General features: G+C 33.8%; 1 protein-coding gene and 1 pseudogene across 1 annotated transcript; both read right to left on the bottom strand.

Annotated features, from left to right (window-relative positions):
* Window positions 1-21,557: 21,557 nt before the first annotated feature.
* On the bottom strand, window positions 21,558-24,224 carry LOC107946981 (glyoxylate/hydroxypyruvate reductase HPR3-like; annotated as a pseudogene).
* Window positions 23,547-24,377, bottom strand: LOC107944567 (uncharacterized). The gene is made up of 2 exons (XM_016878380.1): window positions 24,114-24,377; window positions 23,547-23,843 (listed from the first exon to the last, which is right to left on the bottom strand). The coding sequence occupies exons 1-2, from the start codon at window positions 24,375-24,377 to the stop codon at window positions 23,547-23,549; spliced, it is 561 nt and encodes a 186-aa protein (XP_016733869.1).
* Window positions 24,378-24,388: the final 11 nt, after the last annotated feature.

Genomic DNA, 24,388 nt, shown 5'->3' with positions numbered 1-24,388 from the left:
AATCCTATCGAGTTCCGATGGTAATGCCAATCGATAAGCGACCGGTCCAATTCTTTCTACGATTTCATATGGCCCGATGAATCTTGGACTCAATTTACCCTTTCGACCGAACCTGAGAACTTTCCAAGGAGAAACTTTTAAGAATACCTTATCACCCACCTGAAATTCAATCTCTTTTCGTTTAAGATCAGCATATGACTTCTGACGATCGGAAGCTGCTTTTAGACTATCTCGAATCACCTTAACTTTTTCTTCTGTTTCTCGGATCAAATCAACCCCATGTATCTTCTTTTCACTGAGCTCTGTCCAATATAATGGTGTTCTACATTTTCTACCATACAAAGGTTCATACGGAGCCATTTTAATACTGGACTGATAACTGTTATTATAAGCAAATTCAATCAAAGGTAGATACCTCTCCCAATTACCTTCAAACTCTAATATACAACATCGGAGCATATCTTCCAATACCTGAATTACACGCTCAAATTGACCATCTTTCTGAGGATGAAATGCAGTGCTGAAATACAACTGAGTACCCAAGGCTTCTTGCAATTTGTCCCAGAAACGATATGTAAATCGGGGATCTCTATCTAATATAATGGAGATTGGCACTCCATGTAGCCTGACAAACTCAAATATATACAGTTCAGCCAATTTATCTAAAGAATAATCCATACGTACCGGGATAAAATGTGCTAATTTTGTTAATCGATCAACGATCACCCAAATGGCATCTTTCTTCTTTGGAGACAATGGTAATCCCGACACAAAATCCATAGTAATTCTTTCCCACTTCCATTCCGGTATAGTAATTGGCTGGAGCAACCCTGAAGGTACCTGATGTTCAGCTTTGACTTGTTGACATATCAGACATCTTGATACAAACTCAGAAATATCACGTTTCATACCTGGCCACCAGTACATCTTCTTCAAATCATTATACATTTTATTACCTCCTAGATGTACGGACATAATACCGCTGTGTGCCTCATGTAAAATCTTCTGTATAAGCTCCGAATTCTTCGGTACACATACTCTACCTCTGAATAATAAACAACCATCAATTCCAATCTGAAATTCTGAATCATTACCTGACTCACATTGTACCCGTTTAGCCTGTAGCTTTTCTTCATTTTTCTGAGCTTCATATATTTGTTGTAAAAATGTTGGTTTAACTCTCAACTCAGCTACGACTGAACCATCATCAACCAAAGACAATCAGGCATTCATAGATCGTAAAGCAAATAGAGATTTTCGGCTCAGAGCATCAGCTACAACATTAGCCTTACCTGGATGATAATCAATAACCAAATCATAGTCTTTTATCAATTCAAGCCACCTGCGTTGTCTCAAATTCAAATCTTTCTGTGTCATCAAATATTTCAAACTTTTATGATCAGTATAAATGCGACACTTTTCACCATACAAATAATGCCGCCATATTTTCAATGCAAATACAATAGCAGATAATTCAAGATCATGCACCGGGTAATTTCTTTAATGTGGCTTAAGTTGTCTCGAAACATAGGCTATAACTTTACCTTCTTGCATCAAGACACAACCTAAACCATTTAATGATGCATCACTATAGATAATAAATTCTTTACCTGGTTCAGGTTGTACCAACACTGGTGCTTTCGTCAACAAATCTTTCAATCGGTCGAAACTCTGTTGGCATTCATCAGTCCACTCGAATTTAACATCTTTCTGTAATAAACGGGTCATCGGAGAAGCTACCATAGAGAACCCCTGTACAAATGTAACACCCCTTACCCGTATCCAACACCGGAATAGGGGTACGAGGCATTACCAAAACACATACACTTGTAAACGTATTTAACCGAGTTATAAAATTTCATCAAAATTAAAACTTTCAAAATAATTAACATGTTTCTATAACTTTTCACAATATATCCTCAAAATATTATAATCATAATAATTAGGGCCTGCGAGACCCGATACATACTCATGCAATTTAATGCTTCATTTCCATTTCATTCAATTCGCAATTTCTCATGCTCATAATTTAAATCATATCACTAGCAATTTCCATTTAATTCACGTACAATTCAATGACATCAAATTCAAAACTAATACGTATTTACCATTTAACTCAATGTTTATTGATTATACCATTCAATAACACATTTATGAAATTCTCAATTTAGCAATGAAAATATCACTTTAGTTTGAATAACAACATCGTCCTGATATAAATACACTACCACTTATCCATTTACTTTAATTCTTTTGGGCCCATTTGTCACTTACCATCCTTAATCAAATTAGGGAACGGTCACGGAAAATTGAGTACTTCACTTTCACTTTGCCATAGTATAACTATGGTCTTACGTATGATCACTTATCACTTGTCCCTGATCAGATAAGTGTAGCCACTTATCAGTTTGTTTCTTGATCAGATAAGTGTAGCCACTTATCACTTTGTTTCTTGATCAGATAAGTGTAGCCACTTATCACTTTGTCTCTTGATCAGATAAGTGTAGCTAAAGCTATCACTTATCACTTTGTCTCTTGATCAGATAAGTATAGCCGAAGCTATCACTTATCACTTTTCACTTGTCACTTGATCAGATAAGTGTAGCCGAAGCTATCACTTATCACTTTGTCACTTGATCAGATAAGTATAGCCGAAGCTATTACTTATCACTTTCCACTTGTCACTTGATCAGATAAGTGTAGCTAAAGCTACCACTTATCACTTTGTCACTTGATCAGAAGTACTCAAATCCGGCGTTCCGCTCAATTTGATCATTTATTCATATATCAGGCTTACCAACATGTGTTAATTCATAAACCATTCATGGTATTATTTCATGCCAAATCATATACTGAATATACCATACACACATACTATGAAACTTTATTTTCACACATGAGCTTAAACCATGACCAATAATGCACAAAAATAAGCATCATTCATATTTCATCGTTTATGAGTTATAATCAAACATATGACCATTTATACACGAATCATTCATATATTTCCCAATTTTCCTCCTCCTCCTCTCCATTCCACATCCTTAATGTGTATAACACACTTAAACAACATTAACCATAATTTCAACACTCACTAACATGTATATTCAAAGCTGTTTATCCGAGTCAGAGTCACTAAATTATTTTTATCCGGAGCTACAGAGCTCCAAATTAAGATCCGTTAATTTTCCCTGAAACTAGACTCACATATCTTCATACCATAAAATTTTTATAATTTTTGGTTCAGCCATATAGTACAGTTTATTCTTTAAAATTTCCCCTGTTTCGCTGTCTGACAGTTCCGACCACTCTTCACTAAAAATTAATTATCTCATTGTACAGAATTCGGATGATGTTTTAGCTTGTTTCTTCTAAAAATAGACTCATTAAGGATTCTAACCATATAAACTATAACTCATAATCATTTCTCTACAATTTTTAATGATTTTCCAAAGTCAGAACAGGGGAACCCGAATTCATTCTGACCTTGTCTCACAAAATCTATTATATCTCATGATTTACAATTCCATTGCTCACGTCATTTCTTTTATAAGAAACTAGACTCAATAAGCTTTAGTTTCATATTTTATTCATCCTCTAATTAAATCTCTACAATTTTTGGTGATTTTTCAAAGTTACACTACTGCTGCTGTCCAAAACTGCTTTAGTGCAAAATGTTGATTTCCATTTTGCCCCAAATTTCACAGTTTATACAATTCGGTCCTTTCTCAATTAACCCCTCAATTAATCTAATTTTCTCAATTAGTACTTTACTAGACATTATAAGTTGTTACACAACTATTGAAATTCAGAATTTCCACATATAACTCTATCTTCAAACTCTTTTACTATTAGGTCCCAAACATTCACTTTCTATTCAATTCTTTCAATAAAATCAGCATATGAACAATTTAAAGCTCTAATTTCATGCTAAATCATCATATACTTCCAGCACATATTCATATCAACTTTCAAATTCTTTCATAAAATCAAAAACTAATGGATTTAACAAGTGGGCCTAGTTGTAAAAGTCACAAAAATACAAAAATTTCAAGAAATAGTCAAGAATTGAACTTACTTGTAATAAAAATATGAAGAACCAGCTTGAAGAAGCCCTTCCATGGTGTTTTAGCTGATGAGAATTCAGAAAAATGAAGAGAAATCTAGATAATTCCACTTGGGTCCTAACTTTATTAAGCAAATTTTGCAATTTTCCAATTTTGCCCTTAATTCTCCTTACTTTCTTGCTGATTTCATGCCTCTGCCGTCCAGCCCAAATAGACCTTGGGTCTATTTGCCTTTTAAGCCCTCTTCCTTTTATCATTTAAGCTATTTAATCATTTCCCAAAATTTTGCATTTGTTACAATTTAGTCCTTTTTGTTCAATTAATTATCGGAACTTTAAAATTTCTTAACGAAACTTTAATACTAACTTTTTAACACTCCATAAATATTTATAAAAATATTTATGGCTCAGTTTAAAATCCCCGAGGTCTTGATACCTCATTTCGATTCTAATTATTTTAATATTTATTTCTAGTGCACTATTCACTATTTCAAAAATTTTCCTAACTTCATATTTAACTTATACTTACTAAATTAATAATATTTTCTACCCATTTGTCGAATTTAGTGATCTCGAATCACCGTTCTGACACCTCTGAAAATTCAAGCCATTACATTTTTTTTCGTCGGATTTGTGGTCCCGAAACCACTGTTCCGACTAAGCCTAAAATCGGGCTATTACAACTCTCCCCCCTTTAGGGATTTTCGTCCTCGAAAATCTTACCAGATGGTAGGTTAATGATTTACTTCCACAGTATATTTCAAATTCACACATGATTTTGGATTTTCATATCTTTTACAGATAATCACATAGATTCATAAGAAAATCAGGATAGCGATATTTCAGCATCTGAAGCTACACAAAGTATCGAAAAATTACAATCCATATAGAATGATATCCATTTTGATAACCTGAGTAGTTTTCAGAACTATCAAATATTTCTCTCTTTTTATATTGTCCTCATTTCCTAATTCATTCACTTTTCCGACCACATTATTATTCTCCCATACACGAACTTCTGTAACACTACACTCGTAAGCTTATTCAACCAAAATCTCACAAATTTCATTGTAACATTTTACTAATATGGGGGTGAGTGTAGTAAAGCCTCAAATTTATCTTACACATAAATGCGCATAACACATACCATCACAAATAGCCAATTCATTACTAAGTTCACATTCTCAAAGCATTTAATAAACATTTGCTTTTAATCACTTTTGTTCTCAACACAAAATTCTAACTCAAATCACTAATTCACAATCAAAATTTCTATATAGCATCATAATCCAAATATCATAACTCATATGCTTGTATAATTATAACATTCATCAATAAAAAAAATGTTTTATTCTTTGATCCATACCTTTATGAGTTTCAACTCATAATCAATACATTTTCACTCAAACATTTTAGTATTTATTTCTATACTATTAGAATTAACTCAGTTGAAAAACATATCTGTCTCATCAAGATAATTTTCGTCATAGAACAATACTGATAAGGGGGTGATGGTGAAGTCATAAATCTTTCAACTTGCTCTCATAGATACATATATATATATATATGATTTTGTATTCATCATCAATGTAATACCATCATAATCACGTAATTCATTCCAAGCAAATTAACACATCTATTTATTACAAATGTTTTCTGTCACTCACAATTTCACACAACGAATTTACTTACTCAATCTCAACGTTAATATCTAATTAAATTCCAATACTTGGCTTCTATTTTACTTACCGACATTTGCCAAATTAGAGAACGTCTTACGGAATTGAGTACTTCGTTTTCTCGATGCCATAGTCCAACTATGATCTTACACGTAATCACAAATCACATACCGATGCCATAGCCCAACTACGGTCTTACACGAAATCACATATCACTTACCGATGCCATAGCCCAGCTATGGTCTTACACGGAATCACATATCACACATATCACTTACCGATGCCATAGCCCAGCTATGGTCTTACACGGAATCACATAATCACATGTTCACATGTTGCCATGGTCAAACCATGGTCTTTTCCGTCAATTCATCACATATCACTGAACGAAAGTACTCATTCCTGCGTTCTACTCAATTTGACTTCCAATTCAATTTTTCATACTATTATAATATTCATGGTTTAGACATAAAACAAAATATCTTATTATCTTTAATTTAACAATTAAACATAAGATTCTATCATATGAACATACTAATTTCACTTATTCAAGCAGATGTACATACACACGTTCCATCTATTTAAGTAAATTTGCTTATCATATTCACTTAATCAAATATGTTGAGCACATAGCATTATATAATCACCAACATACTTGGATGAGCTTGTCACAACATAAACTTTTTTTTTTAACTTATAGTCATCTCTTTTCATACATGAACACATCCATATCACAAATTTTTATACTTACCTTTCCAAATTCCAACATAACGTGAGCATATTTCATTTATCTCAATATCATTTTTAGCATTATCGAAAATAGCTCGATTGAAAATCATCTCTGTCTTAACAAAGCAATTTCGTTAGAGCCCGGAGATATCACATCATCAAGAGTAATAACGTGGCATGTATAGCTAGGCTCACATATGCTACGTTTGGTCCGAGAACCGACTAAACCGTAGCTCTGATACCACTAAATGTAACACCCCTTACCCGTATCCAACACCGGAATAGGGGTACGAGGCATTACCAAAACACATACACTTGTAAACGTATTTAACCGAGTTATAAAATTTCATCAAAATTAAAACTTTCAAAATAATTAACATGTTTCTATAACTTTTCACAATATATCCTCAAAATATTATAATCATAATAATTAGGGCCTGCGAGACCCGATACATACTCATGCAATTTAATGCTTCATTTCTATTTCATTCAATTCGCAATTTCTCATGCTCATAATTTAAATCATATCACTAGCAATTTCCATTTAATTCACGTACAATTCAATGACATCAAATTCAAAACTAATACGTATTTACCATTTAACTCAATGTTTATTGATTATACCATTCAATAACACATTTATGAAATTCTCAATTTAGCAATGAAAATATCACTTTAGTTTGAATAACAACATCGTCCTGATATAAATACACTACCACTTATCCATTTACTTTAATTCTTTTGGGCCCATTTGTCACTTACCATCCTTAATCAAATTAGGGAACGGTCACGGAAAATTGAGTACTTCACTTTCACTTTGCCATAGTATAACTATGGTCTTACGTATGATCACTTATCACTTGTCCCTGATCAGATAAGTGTAGCCACTTATCACTTTGTTTCTTGATCAGATAAGTGTAGCCACTTATCACTTTGTTTCTTGATCAGATAAGTGTAGCCACTTATCACTTTGTCTCTTGATCAGATAAGTGTAGCTAAAGCTATCACTTATCACTTTGTCTCTTGATCAGATAAGTATAGCCGAAGTTATCACTTATCACTTTTCACTTGTCACTTGATCAGATAAGTGTAGCCGAAGCTATCACTTATCACTTTGTCACTTGATCAGATAAGTATAGCCGAAGCTATTACTTATCACTTTCCACTTGTCACTTGATCAGATAAGTGTAGCTAAAGCTACCACTTATCACTTTGTCACTTGATCAGAAGTACTCAAATCCGGCGTTCCGCTCAATTTGATCATTTATTCATATATCAGGCTTACCAACATGTGTTAATTCATAAACCATTCATGGTATTATTTCATGCCAAATCATATACTGAATATACCATACACACATACTATGAAACTTTATTTTCACACATGAGCTTAAACCATGACCAATAATGCACAAAAATAAGCATCATTCATATTTCATCGTTTATGAGTTATAATCAAGCATATGACCATTTATACACGAATCATTCATATATTTCCCAATTTTCCTCCTCCTCCTCTCCATTCCACATCCTTAATGTGTATAACACACTTAAACAACATTAACCATAATTTCAACACTCACTAACATGTATATTCAAAGCTGTTTATCCGAGTCAGAGTCACTAAATTATTTTTATCCGGAGCTACAGAGCTCCAAATTAAGATCCGTTAATTTTCCCTGAAACTAGACTCACATATCTTCATACCATAAAATTTTCATAATTTTTGGTTCAGCCATATAGTACAGTTTATTCTTTAAAATTTCCCCTGTTTCGCTGTCTGACAGTTCCGACCACTCTTCACTAAAAATTAATTATCTCATTGTACAGAATTCGGATGATGTTTTAGCTTGTTTCTTCTAAAAATAGACTCATTAAGGATTCTAACCATATAAACTATAACTCATAATCATTTCTCTACAATTTTTAATGATTTTCCAAAGTCAGAACAGGGGAACCCGAATTCATTCTGACCTTGTCTCACAAAATCTATTATATCTCATGATTTACAATTCCATTGCTCACGTCATTTCTTTTATAAGAAACTAGACTCAATAAGCTTTAGTTTCATATTTTATTCATCCTCTAATTAAATCTCTACAATTTTTGGTGATTTTTCAAAGTTACACTACTGCTGCTGTCCAAAACTGCTTTAGTGCAAAATGTTGATTTCCATTTTGCCCCAAATTTCACAGTTTATACAATTCGGTCCTTTCTCAATTAACCCCTCAATTAATCTAATTTTCTCAATTAGTACTTTACTAGACATTATAAGTTGTTACACAACTATTGAAATTCAGAATTTCCACATATAACTCTATCTTCAAACTCTTTTACTATTAGGTCCCAAACATTCACTTTCTATTCAATTCTTTCAATAAAATCAGCATATGAACAATTTAAAGCTCTAATTTCATGCTAAATCATCATATACTTCCAGCACATATTCATATCAACTTTCAAATTCTTTCATAAAATCAAAAACTAATGGATTTAACAAGTGGGCCTAGTTGTAAAAGTCACAAAAATACAAAAATTTCAAGAAATAGTCAAGAATTGAACTTACTTGTAATAAAAATATGAAGAACCAGCTTGAAGAAGCACTTCCATGGTGTTTTAGCTGATGAGAATTCAGAAAAATGAAGAGAAATCTAGATAATTCCACTTGGGTCCTAACTTTATTAAGCAAATTTTGCAATTTTCCAATTTTGCCCTTAATTCTCCTTACTTTCTTGCTGATTTCATGCCTCTGCCGTCCAGCCCAAATAGACCTTGGGTCTATTTGCCTTTTAAGCCCTCTTCCTTTTATCATTTAAGCTATTTAATCATTTCCCAAAATTTTGCATTTGTTACAATTTAGTCCTTTTTGTTCAATTAATTATCGGAACTTTAAAATTTCTTAACGAAACTTTAATACTAACTTTTTAACACTCCATAAATATTTATAAAAATATTTATGGCTCAGTTTAAAATCCCCGAGGTCTTGATACCTCATTTCGATTCTAATTATTTTAATATTTATTTCTAGTGCACTATTCACTATTTCAAAAATTTTCCTAACTTCATATTTAACTTATACTTACTAAATTAATAATATTTTCTACCCATTTGTCGAATTTAGTGATCTCGAATCACCGTTCTGACACCTCTGAAAATTCAAGCCATTACATTTTTTTTCGTCGGATTTGTGGTCCCGAAACCACTGTTCCGACTAAGCCTAAAATCGGGCTATTACAACAAATCTCCGATAATAACCAGCTAAACCCAAGAAACTTCTAATTTCAGATACATTTTTCGGTGGACTCCAATTGATAATAGCTGAGATTTTACTCGGATCTACCCTGATGCCTTCTGCAAATACAATATGTCCGAGAAAACCCACTTCTCGAAGCCAAAATTCACATTTACTAAATTTAGCATATAGCTGCTTCTCTCGCAGAATTTGCAACACAATTCTCAAATGTTCTGCATGCTCATTTTCGTCTCGAGAATAGACCAAGATATCATCAATAAAAACTACCACAAACCTGTCTAAGTACGGTCTGAATATCCGATTCATCAAGTCCATAAATACTGCAGGTGCATTAGTCAGCCCAAACGGCAAAACCAGAAACTCATAATACCCATACCTGGTTCTAAAAGCTGTTTTTGGTACATCTGACTCTTTTACCCGTAACTGATAATAACCCGATCGGAGATCAATCTTTGAAAATACAGTGACACCCTTCAACTGGTCAAACAGGTCATCAATCCGAGGCAATGGGTACTTATTCTTTATAGTGACTTTGTTGAGCTGTCGGTAGTCGATACACAATCTCAAAGACCCGTCCTTCTTCTTCACAAATAGAACCGGAGCACCCCAAGGTGAATGACTCGGCCGAACAAAACCCCTGTCAACAAGTTCTTGCAACTGTGTCTTTAACTCCTTTAATTCCGTAGGAGCCATACGATACGGAGCTATAGAGATTGGAGTAGTTCTCGAAATCAGATCTATAGAAAATTCAACTTCTCTTTCTGGTGGCAACCCCGGTAATTCTTCTGGAAACACATCAGAAAATTCACATACAACTGGTACTGCCTGGATCTTTGACTCAGATACCTTAGTGTCTAACACATATGTCAAATAAGCATCATACCCTTTTTTGATACACCTCTGAGCTGTCAGCACTGAAATCACATTAGATAATTCCTCTGTCTGATCAGATTTAACCCGAAGTAATTCTCCATTCTGACACTTCAGCACAATATATTTCTGTCTACAGTTTACTACTGCATCATGCTGAGTTAGCCAATCCATACCCAATATCACATCGAACTCATCAAAAGGGAGTAACATCAAGTCAGCCGAGAAACAATAACCTCTTACCATCAGTGGACAATTTTTACAAATTTTATCCACTAACACAGACTGGCCCAAGGGGTTCGAGACTTTAACCACAAATTCAGTATATTCAACAGATAAATTTTTAACAAGTGCAAGTTTAAAACATATATATGAATGCGTAGAACCAGGATCAATCAATGCAGTAATATCAGTATCAAGTAAAAAAAATGTACCAGTAATAACATCGGGTGCTGAGGCATATTCTCTGGCACGAATGGCATATGTCCTAGCAGGTGCTCGTGCCTCAGGCCTGCCTGCAGTATCTCTCGTAGCTCCTCGGCTACCACCGACATCACCAGATGGTCGAGGTGGCCTACCCCTCGAAACTGGATTACTCAGCCTCGACGTCTGTTCAGCTTCTTTTTCACCCCTTTCTGGACAATCTTTGAGGAAATGATCAAAAGAACCACATCGGTAACAAGCCCCGCTCTTTAATCGGCATTCACCAAAATGAGTTTTATTACAGTATTGGCATCTTGGCTTAGGGGTACCAACGCTGCCAACACTGGTCACTGATGGAGTAGAAGGTCTTGGATTAGTCCGCTGAAAACCTCGCTCTCTACCCGAATACCCAGTGGCTGAGGTAAAACGATCCTGGTATTTTTTTCAATTTCTTTGAAGCAGAAAATTGATATTTTTCCATCGATCTTTTACTGAAAACCCGAGCTTCTCTTTAAGCTTGTTTATTTTCTTTGCTCAATTCTTCTGCTTTATAAGCTCGCTCTGCCAATGTAGCAAACTCTCAAATTTTAAGAATTCTGATCAGTAGCTTAATTTCTTCATTCAGCCCTTCTTCGAATCGTTTGCACATTTTAGCCTCTGATTGTACCCATTCCCGAGCATATTTACTCAATCGGACAAATTCTCTTTCATACTCAGATACTGATCTGTTACCCTGTTTCAGCTCAAGAAATTCTTCTCTTCTGATCAAGGAACCTCTGACTGATATATTTCTTTTTGAACTCGGTCTGAAAGAATTCCCACGTAATTTCTTCTTTCGGAACAACTGAAACTTTAGTATTCCACCAGTGGTAAGCTGTATCTTTTAGCAATGATATTGCACATTTCAGACACTCTTCTGGTGTGCAAGATAATTCCTCCAAAACCCGAATAGTATTCTCTAACCAAAACTCAGCTCGTTCGGGATCATCATTAACTGTAGCTCTGAATTCCTCTGCCCCATATTTTCTAATTTTATCGACCGGAGCTTTCCCTTTTCTGATAGATTCAGTACTTGTACCCTGTGGAATCTCGGGAACCGATAGAGGAGGAGGAGGGGGAGCTTGAGTTTGCTGCACTACAGGGTTAGTTCTTATATACTGAGCAAACCATTCATTCATCATTTGATAGAATGCCATTTTAGCTTCTTCATTTTGGTCCCTTGTCTCGGACCTTCTACTACTAGTAGCTTCAGCTTCTCTTTGTTCTGAAGCCGGAGCATGACTCCTGGCTTCCTCGGGTTGAGCTCGGTCGGCAGACATTTACTATAAGAAAATCACATTTCAAATGGCCAGGAGATATCACACTATCAATAATAATTTAAATGGCATGTATAGCTAATCTCATATTTGCTACGTCGGTACGAGAACCGGCTAAACCGTGGCTCTGATACCAACAAATGTAACACCCCCTACTCGTTTCCGTCGCTGGAATAAGATACGAGGCATTACCAGATTTTACTAATTTTTTTAACCCCTTTATAAATATCAAATCTTCCCTGCAAATTTTAAACCGAGACCAATCTGACACAACCAATCCATTTCAATATATTTTCAAGATAGATTTATAATATTCATAAGATAATCTCATCACATACCAAAACCAAAGTTTGTTAGCCATACCAATAGCTAACCATACATTCATTCCACATTAACATCTACTTTACTAGCTTATACATGCCATTGATTTTCAAAATAAAGTTTCTTTATATACCGAGATCTTGAGGTTGATAGTGTGATACGTCTCCGACCAAATCCGACCTCTGAGCTCTTAACACTACAAAACAGGGGAAAAGGAACACGGGGTAAGCACTTTGTGCTTAGTAAGTTCATGCAACAAGAATTATACTTACCATATTATACATCTATCATTTAATAACACAAGCACACATCCAATTTACATAAACATATACTCATCACATACAAACTCAACTTTTTGCATTAGTTAAGTAAACATCATATAAATTTCATTACAAAGACAAATGATTGATGAGCTCATCAATTCCATATTTTTCATTCCCTTGTTATTTTTTTCATATTTATCACGTTGAATTTCTCGGAATTTCGATGGATTTTCAGAGGTACACTTTAGTGTACAAATCCGGGTCCGTCAATTCATATTTATGTGCGCACATTTCCATTTCAGAGAGCACACTCCCACGAACCTCATCCTTACAGCGGGATTACCAGTCCAGGCTAAATCCCCTGTAATATAAACTCATAGAGTATTGTCGGGATTACCAGTCCAGGCTAAATCCCCTGCAACGACAATTACTCTAATGAGCTTGGATCTGAATTACCAATCCAGGCTAAATTCAGACCCTAATTCGGATTACCCGTCCGGGCTAAATCCATTTTCCACATATTCTTCAGGAGGGCTATATTAGGATAGGATCACACGTCCGGGCTAGATCCTTTTTACCGTCAATTCCTTTTCAGAGATCCATCGAATTTTCCTTCCATTCAACCGGGATTTATTTTCTCTTTTCATCAAGAATATCAATACTTCATCAATTATCATACAATAAACATCCAACTCATTTTCACATCAATAACAAACATTTCAAGCATTTGAGAATATAATTCAAGTTACACGAACTTACCTCGATACTTGTTCGTAACCAAAAATCTACTAATCCCAAACTATTTATTTCCCTCGATCTTGCTTCGTATTTGAATTTTCTGGATCTAAATAAATAAATTTAATCATTAATCTAATACTTTTCATGTTCATATGTAACATTCTCTATAATTCCATTATTATTTATAATGCATTCAAAGCTGTCTCACTGAGTCACAGTCACTAAATTATTTATATCTTGAGTTACGGAACTCCAAACTAAGATCCGCTAATTTTCCCTGAAACTAGACTCACATATCTTCTTATCATAAAAATTTCAGAATTTTTGGTGTATCCAATAAGTACAGTTTATTCTTTAAAGTTTCCCCTATTTCATTGTTGGACAGTTCCGACCCCTCTTCACTAAAAATTAATTATCTCATTGTAAAGAATTCAGATGATATTTCCACTTGTTTCTTCTGAAAATAGACTCATTAAGGATTCTAACCATATAAATTATAACTCATAATAATTTTTGCACAATTTTTAATTATTTTCCAAAGTCAGAACAGGGGAACCCGAATTCATTCTGACCTTGTCTCACAAAATCTATTATATCTCATGATTTACACTTCCATTGATTAAACCGTTTCTTCTATAAGAAACTAGACTCAATAAGCTTTAATTCCATATTTTTCTCATCCTATAATATGATTTCTAAAATTTATGGTGATTTTTCAAAGTTAGAGTACTGCTGCTGTACAAAACTGTTTTAGTGTATGATGTTAATTACCATTTTTCCCTAAACTTTAAATAAATGATAATTTCATCCCTACTCAATTAACCTCTCAATTGAGCTGATTCTTCTCAATTAACACTTTATCCTATCACTTTAAACTACTTTATAACCTTTTTAAATCAGAATTTCAGCACTAGACTTTGATTCCAAACATTTTCACAATTAGGTCCTACAAAACATTTCTATTGAAATTACCTAATAAATTCATCTCATAAACAAGTTAAAGCTTCAATTTCATGCTATTTCATCATAAAATTCCAGCACATATTCATAGCAACTTTCAACTTCATCCATAAAATCAAAAACTAATGAATTCAGTAATAGGACCTAGTTGTAAAAGTCTTAGAAACACAAAAATTACAAGAAAAAGGAAAGAATTAACTCACTTGGTGCAAAAATTATGAAAAATCAGCTTGAAGAAACCCTTAGGACGTTTTTGGCTGATGAGAATGCAGAAAAATAAAGAGGAATCTAGATAATTCCACTTTAGTCCTAACTTTTAAAGCAAATTTTGCAATATTCCAATTTTACCCTTAATTCTTCAATTCTCCTGATTTTTCTCAGCGTTTGCCACCCAAAATATCTCCTTTTGGGGTTATTTTCAATTTATGTCCCTCTTCATTTAACAATTGAGCTATTTAATTCTTCTAGTAACTTTTACACCTTTTTCAATTTAGTCCTTTTCACTTAATTGACTACCCAAGCATTAAAATTTTCTAACGAAATTTTAATACCATATTACTAACACTTCATAAATATTTATAAAAATATATTTGACTCGTTTTTACGAGATCGAAGTCTCGATACCTTGTTTTTACTCAATTTCTTCTATAATTTCTTTTTCTAACTAACCACTAAATCGGTAAAATTTTTCTATCGATATTTTCATACGATTTTCCTATCATACCAATATTCATGCAAAAATATTAAAATAAATTTCTCTTTAAATCTGATTTGTGGTTACAAAACCACTATTTTGATAACCTTGAATTTGGGCCATTACAGACAATACTCTATGAGTTTATATTACAGGGGATTTAGCCTGGACTGGTAATCCCGCTGTAAGGATGAGGTTCGTGGGAGTGTGCTCTCTGAAATGGAAATGTGCGCACATGAATATGAATTGACGGACCCGAAATTTGTACACTTAGGTGTATCCCTGAAAATCCATCGAAATTCCAAGTAGTTCAACGGGATAAATATGGAAAAATAACAAGGATATGGAAATCATGATATTGATGAGCTCATCAATCATGATATATATTATTGATACGTGGAAATTATTGGACTAATTTGAATGTTGAGTTTGTGCATGATAGGGGAATAATGTATTGAATGGATGTATGAATGTTTATTGCATTGTATAAAAAAATATTAGGTAAGTATAATTCTTGTTACATGAGCTTACTAAGCACAAAGTGCTTACCCTGTTTCCTTTTCCCCTGTTTTGTAGTGTTAAGAGCTCAGAGGTCGGATTTGGTCGGAGACGCATCACACTATCAACCTCAAAATCTCGGTATATAAAGAAACTTTATTTTGGAAATCAATGGCATGTATAAGCTAGTAAAGTAGATGTTAATGTGAAATGAATGTATAGTTAGTCATTGGTATGGCTAACAAATTTTGGTTTTGGTATGTGATGAGATTATCTTATGAATACGATAAATCTATCTTGAAAATATATTGAAATGGATTTGTTGTGTCGGATTGATCTCTGTTTAAAATTTGCAGGGAAGATTAGATATTTATAAAGGGGTTATATTGAGTTTAAAAAAAATTTAGTAAAATCTAGTAATACCTCGTATCCCATTCCGGCGACGGATACGGGTAGGGGGTGTTACAATAACACTTTAGTGCTCTCTGTTTAATAGTGCATAACAGAGCACCTCTGTATCAATTCCATATATCCTAAGTGTTCTATTTAGTCTACTGGGTCTTTGTTACAAGGTAAAGGTTTATCTTTGATTCATGTTTGAAATATTGAATTAAAAATAAATTGTGAAAAGAAAGAATAAATAATAGACATAAATGATAAGCTAAGTAAATATATGCAAAAAAAACTATAGAATTAAAGAAATAATAAGTTCATGATCAAAAGAAAACAAGGAAATTTCGAGGACAAAATTTATTTTAAGGGGGAGAGAAATGTAATACCCCAAAAATTTTTTACAGTAAGATATTATCTTTGATATAATAAATAAGGAAATAAAGTGAAAAAAAAGGGAAATTTTGGAGCTATGACAACATTGGGAAGTATATTATGACATATTAGCTCAAGAAAGGATTAAATCGTAAAAGTGAGAAAAGTTTTATTGCCCAAGAGTAAATACTCAAAATTTGAGGGGCTAAAGTGTAAATATGAAAAAGTTAAAGGACCAATGGTGTAAGTATTTTAAGAGTGGAATGATCTAGAAACTAATTAAAATGGATGGATTAGGACCAAATTGAAAAAGGTGAAGAATTTTGAGGGACTAAATTGAAATTTTACCAAATTAAATGATGACTTAAGGATGGAATTTTAAAAGATTATAAAGGGCAAAATGGTCAATTAGAGAGAAAGAATTCTAGAAGGTAATGATGATGTTGGTGATATTTTTAATTAATTAACTAGATAAATGTTATTTAATTAATATTTTATTAAGATTGTTAGTATTATTTTATTATTAAATGATTAATATAAAAGGGAGGAAAGATGAAGAGAATTCATCATCTTTCCCATGCACCAACGCGAGAAGAAGAAGAAAGAAAGAAAGTTTTCTTTTCTTTACAATTTGGTCCTTTTTACCAAAAATCCACCATTTTCACCTAGAATTCAAAGAAATTTCCATAATCACCAAGAGGGAAAATTGATAAGGAGACTATGGGGAGCTAGAATATCAAGTTAGATTCAAGAAATAGAGGCTGGATGAGAGAGAAAATCAAGCTAAAGATTGAAATCAATAGAGCAAGGTAAGAACATCAAGATTTCAAATTATTTTTGAGTTTCATATTATTGAAAAAGTATGAAATTGATGTTAATGTCGAATTTTATTATATAAGGTTCTATGTTCTTGATATGTTAGTGAAGAAAAATAAGAGAAAGTGATGGGAAATACTATAGAGAAAGGGAATAAGGGTGTTATAAATTTAGTAATCAACATTTTGCACTAAAACAGTTTTGGACGGCAGCAGTAAGTTAACTTTGAAAAATCACCATAAATCATGAAAATCGAATTAGGGAATGAAAAAAATATGGAATTAAATATTATTGAGTCTAGTTACTCATAAAAGAAACAGTGTAAGTAATGGAATTTTAAATCATGAGATATAATAAATTTTGTGAGACAAGATCAGAATGAATTCGGGTTCCCCTGTTCTGACTTTGGAAAATCATAAAAAATTGCATAAAAATAATTAGGGGTTAAAATTTACATGATTAAAATCATTAATGAGTCTATTTTTAATAGAAACAAACAGGAACATCATCTGAATCCCGTACAATGAGATAATTAATTTTTAGTGAAGAAGGGTTGAAACTGTCAGACAGCAGAACAAGGATGACTTTAAAAAATAAACTGTACTTATTGGCTAAACAAAAAATTCTGAAAATTTTATAGTAAGAATATATGTGAGTCTAGTTTCATGAAAAATTAGTGGATCTTAATTTGGAGTTCCTTATCTCAAGATATGAATAATTTAGTGATTATTACTCAAGTGGACAGCTTTGAATGAATATATAAATAAATGGTGAAATTATAGATAATGTTACATATAAGCATGTAATATACATTAAGGATGTGGAATGGAGAGGAGGAGGAGGAAAATATATGATTATTTCAAATAGCATGAGTTTTCGTTAAAAATGGCCAATTTACCTGTTTTAGGTTCATGGACTAAATTGAACAAATGTGAAACTTTAAGGGTAAATTTGTAAAAATGTCAAAAAGTGACCAAATTGCATGAAATGAATTGTTCTATTATTTAAATTATTAAATTTATTGAAATATTAATTTAGATCAAGATTTGGTGGAAATTCGAGAAAAATAGAAATTTTCTAAAATGTCCCTGAATTTTGCTATTTTTGCAATTTAGCCTGGTAAGTTCGTATGAACTATATTTTGTATAATTTTAATAGAAGTGAATGTTATTTGGTAATGAATATTATATATATATGTGTGTTTTATTATTGGAATTGAATTATTATTGGTAATAGGTGTAATTATTATATGTTTTGAAATGATTATCAGAAGCTCGATTGGGTTGGAAGCTTGTTGGAGATATATCACATTATCCATTGGTTCTATTGGTAATTTTGGATTATTTGATTCTGGTTATAATGACTTGTATAAGTTAAATTGGTTAATGATAGCTCATAAATGTTTTGATTTTGATTGGTTATAAATATGAATGTTTGATGAAATGAAATGTCTGAAAAATAATTTGTAAACTCTGGTAATGCTCTATAACCTTGTTCTAGAGAAGGATAATGGTTTGGGGTGTTACATTAGGAAAATTTTTGAAATAGTGAATAGTGTACTAGGAATAAATATTAAAATAATTAAAATTGAAAACGAGGTATCGAGACCTCAAAGAGTTTAAACCAAGCCATATGTATCTTTAGAAATATTTATAGAGTGTCATTGAGTTGATATTAAAGTTTCGTTGAAAAATTTTAACGTTTGGATAGTCAATTAACTAAAAAGGACTAAATTGAAAGTAGTGTAAAATCTGTTAAATTGTGATTAAATAGCTTAAGTGACTAGTGAGGAGGGATTTAAAAGGCAATTAGGCCTAAAGTATATGGGCTGGACGGTTGGGTAAGAAAAATCAGCAAGAAAGTAAGGAGAAACAAAGGCAAAATTGGAAACTTGACAAATTAAATATATAAAAACAAAGACAAATGTGAAAAATCTAGAGATCTCTTCACAATTTATCAGAAAAAACTCCATAGGAGGTCTGAAATAAGCTGGTTTTTCATATATTTGACTCATGTAAGTTTAATTCTTGATTACTTCTTCTATTTTTTGTGATTTTAATACTTTTACAATTAGGTCCAACTAATTATTTCATTAGTTATTGATTTCATGGCTGATTTTGAAAGTTACCATTGATGAGTGCTGGATTTTTATGATGAATAAACATGGAATTAAAGCTTTAATTTTGTTATATGATGATTTTATTAAGTAATTTTAATAGAAATTGTTTTAGGGACCTAATTGTGAAAAAAGTTGGGAATTAGGGTTTGGTGTTGCGGTTTTGAATATGAAAGGATATGTAGTAGTCTAAAATAGTTGGAAAAGGTGTTAATTGAGAAAAATTAGATCAATTGAGGGGTTAATTGAGTAGGGACCAAATTGTAAAAACTATAAAGTTTGAGGTAAAAGTGTAATTTTGAAAATTTAAGGGCAGAAATTGTTAAATGAATTAGAATAGAATTATATGCTGATGAATGAATAAATTTGCATTTTAGATCGAGAACCCGAAGCAAGTCGAGGAAAAGAAAAAGTAGCTGATTAGTCCCTGAACTTTTACAAATTTAGAAAATCAACCCAGGTAAGTTCATATGGATGAAATTTAATGATTAAATGTTAATTTCATGAATTATATAATGTATGATGAAATATATATTTATTGATGAAATGAGAATAAAATAAAAATGCTAAAACTGAATAAATGATCAAATTGAGCGAAACGCTAGATTTGAGTACTTCTGATCAGTGACAAGTGATAAAGTGATAAGTGGTAGCTTTAGCGACACGTATCTGATCAAGTGACAAAGTGATAAGTGGTAGCTTTAGCTACACTTATCTGATTAAGTGACAAAGTGATAAGTGGTAGCCTAGCTACACTTATCTGATCAGGGACAAGTGATAAGTGATCATACGTAAGACCATAGTTATACTATGGCAAAGTGGAAGTGAAGTACTCAATTTTTCGTAACCGTTCCTTAATTTTGATCAAGAATGGTAAGTGACAAATGGGTCCAAAGGAATTATGGTAAAAGAATAAGTAGTAGTAAGTTTATACTAAGGAACTCACCAAAGATTGTGGTTGACAGGTAAACTTAGTAATGGTGTATAATGTATAAGTGTATAAATGTTTGGTAAAATTTATGTTTTGTGCCTATGAACTTACTAAGCTGCCTATAAGCTTACTTGTGTGTTTACTGTTTCTTGTAGATTGATATATATATACGTTCGGAGGATCGGGTCTGCATCAAGAATCACACTATGCAGATTTATTCCGGTAGATTTTGTTAAACAACTTTTTGGATTTATATGGCATATATAGGGAATTGAAGTAAAAAGTAATAGAATGAATGACTAAGTATGCAAAGTAAATTTGAATGTGATGGTTGTGTTAGACATTGAAATAAACATGTTTTTAGTTTGAAATGGTTGATTGGTTGAACTTCATTAGTATTTAAATGATGTAGTTGAAATACTGGAATTGGTTGTGATTTGAAATTTGCAGGGAAGGTTAGATAATTATAAAGGGGTTATATTGAATTTTTTTTAAAAATTGCAATGAAACAGTTTTTGGATAGCAGCATTGATGTAATTTTTAAAAATCATCAAAAATGGTGGGAATTGAATTAGAAGCTGAGTGAGATGTGAAATTAAATCTGAATAAGTCTACTTTTACATGAAAGAAATAGAGTAAGCAAAAGAGTTATATACTTTTAGATCTTTTAACTTTAGTGAGACAGGGTCAGAATGATTTTGAAGTCCCCTGTTCTGACTTTAGAAATTTATTAAAAATTGTACAAAAGGAACTATGAGTTATAATTTATATGTATAGATTCCTTAATGAGTATATTTTCAGTAGAAATAAGTGGAAGCACCATATGAAGTTTGTACAAAGAGATAATTAAATTTTAGTGACAAGAGGTCAGGATAGTCGGTCACTGAAACAGGGGAGACTTTAACTAATAAACTGTACTAATTGGCTGAACCAAAAATTCTGAAAATTTTATGATAAAAATATATATGAGTCTAGTTTCAGGGAAAATTTACGGATCTAAATTTCAAATTTTGTAGCTTGATTTATAATTAATTTAGTGACTGTTGCGCAGGTGAACAGCTTGATTGTGAATGGTGAAATTAATTTTGAAAGTAAATTTTTATGCCCCGAACTTTTAAATTAAGTCAAGTAATGCCTCATGCTTGAATCCAGCAATGGTCTCGGGTAAGAGGTGTTACATCAACTCCTCTAGTGCATCGAAACATTTAGGAGTTGCAACAGCACAATGAGGAGACAGTACAACATTTTTCAAGAAAAACAGCTCTTGGGGAACATCGGGCTCGTACTCAAACACATCGAGACCGGCACCACGAAGCTCACCTCTGACCAGAAGTTGCACCAATTCCTTCTCATCAATAAGAGCCCCACGTCCAACATTTATTATTACCCTTTCCTTTCCCAGGGCAGTCATGACATCCTTGCTAATTATGTGTCGAGATTCTTCTGTCAGCGTGCAGCAAACAATTAGAACATCATTATTGACTGCAAGGTCATAGACATTTTTAAACCATGGAAATGGAACAGATGGCTTTTTCCTTCTTCAGTTGTAGGAAATAGCACAGCCAAATGGCTCGAGCCTTTTCGCAATTTCAGCACCAATGCTTCCCAAGCCCATTATTCCAACTCGTTTTCCTCCTAACTGCACTGATGTTTATGAGGCAACCTTATAATTTAGTTTCCAGAAAACATGAATATGTAGCATAAAACCATGACCAAAATGGTGCAGCAACAATGACTCTCCCATGATTCACTTAAAATTAAAACTTAACCTGGATTTCAGTTATACTTTTCGGGCCAACCCTGCTTATTGCTTAGACTACACCACATAATTCGAGATGGAAAACAGAAAGCATCTGATAGAAATCGGATGGCAGAGTAGCTGAACCATCATGATTTTCCCATTAAGTTATCTAGTGGGCAACACACTCTACTAGTCCAGTCCACCTAACTAGAATTTGTAGCACAGCTTTGAAACCCTCTAGACGCCAATTCTACAGGGCATTTTTGGTGTCTTAAGAGAATTATCTAAAGCACTAATTTGTCAATTTTATGTCTGGTAGGTAACCGGCATCCATTATCATGTTTTAAACGTAGTTGCATTCTTTCGTACTATGCCCCATAACTGCTTGCAAGTCCATCAGCCATGGATACTACAATGAACACAAAGTTCACTCTAGTTTAGAGAGATTATCCAGAGTTCTGCTTTGCTCTAGTAATCACATTGCACCGGAGTTTAACCGAGAAATGCACAAAAAACAACATAGTCTTGCTAAAGAAACTCTTTTTCAGTATGGTAAGCAAGCACCTTTTGAAATAAAAGAAATACAATCTTTAACAAGCAAAGAATCAAAAACCAAACCTTGAAACCAAGCGGGAATTCCCCATTCTGAGCCCACAACCCAGCCCGAACGTACTCGAAACCGGCGGAAACTCTTCGGAGAACATCGATAAGGAGGCCTACGGCCAAGTCAGCTACGTCAGGGGAAAAGGCCTTCCCGGCGTTGGTGACAGCGATGCTCCGGGGGCGGCACTCTTGTAGGTCAATATGATCAACTCCAGTGCTTGAGCCTACGATAAGCTGGAGGAGTGAGAGGAGGTCGCGGGTGATGGGTGTAGGGTCCACGCAGAGGAGGACACGTACAGAAGCAGCGTAGCGGGAAAAGAAGGAATGAGTCGACTCGGGAGGGTCTGAATCTAGCGGGTCGAGTAGACGGAAGTGGGTTTGGAGAAGGTGTTTGAATGGAAAATGGAAGTTGGGTGGACGGTGCACAAGGACAAGCGGCAGCTCTTCTTCTTTAACGGTGGCCATTTGGAGCTCCAAAGCCCTAAAGCCGAAACTTTTACGGTTCATATTCTTCGCAAGTTTATTTGGATAGGTCTAATGGTACACAAGCAAAGATGGCTAAATTAAAGGAATAAGATACTGCTGCGAGGACCACAAAAATGAGAAGGAGAGGGATGGTATTGAGGCGGCATGTAAATAGATTTTCATAATTATTACTTGGATATTAAATCACGTCGTTTTCATTGATAAAAAAAAAACCAAGCAGTTTGGGCAATAAACAAATCTAACCTTGACTATGATATCATCATTTTTATAAGACAGCTTCATTTAAGTTGAGCTGGTGAAATCAAGGGCTGATCAGAAAATAATGCCTTCAAGTTCCCTATAACCAGCTCTTGCAATGCTTCAAAGGATTCAGGGGTGTAAACAGCCGCATGAGGAGCCAAAACAATATTGTCCATTGCAAACAGCTCTGGCGGCACGTGGGGCTCATCTTCGTAAACATCAAGATCTGCTCCACCCACTCTCCCTTGCACTAAAAACTTCGCCAGTTCCTTTTCATCGATCAAACCCCCTCTTCCAATGCTCCTTCCTGGCTTCCTTCTGGACCTTCCCCAATGCTTCCATTACGCCATTGTGAGTTTCTTTCATCAAAGAACAGTATAGAATGAGGGCATTGCTGTTTTACGCAAGCTCATTGACGGTGGAATAGTAAAGGTATGGGACGGTTGCCTTCTCCCTTCTGGAGCAGTAAGCAATGCTGCAACCAAATGGTACCAGCCTTTATGCAACTTCGGAACCAATTCTCCCAAGCCCCACGATCCCAATCCTCTTTCCATTCAACTGCACTGCAACCATGAATCACTGGCTAAAAGTTATCACCTTGATACCTGGCGGGTATGCTCCTTTTGCGACCCACGATCCGGACCAGACATACCTATCACTGGCTGAAATTCATCGGAGAAAATCGAGGAGAAGCCCAACAGCAAATTCAGCAACATCCTCGGTGAAGACTTGACCAGCGGTGGTGACAGCAATGCCTCGACGGTAGCATTCTTGTAAACATTGAAGCTGAAAAATCTGGATTGCCATTTTGCTCTAAAGCCCAAAACATTCAAAAGATATTTCCATGGCTCAGGCCTAATATGACCCATACATTTCATCT

Source organism: Gossypium hirsutum, chromosome D12 (genome assembly GCF_007990345.1).
Source record: "Gossypium hirsutum isolate 1008001.06 chromosome D12, Gossypium_hirsutum_v2.1, whole genome shotgun sequence".
Lineage (NCBI taxonomy): Eukaryota > Viridiplantae > Streptophyta > Magnoliopsida > Malvales > Malvaceae > Gossypium > Gossypium hirsutum.
The sequence above is the reverse complement of the archived record's forward strand: the minus strand, read 5'-3'. Positions and strand labels throughout refer to the sequence as shown.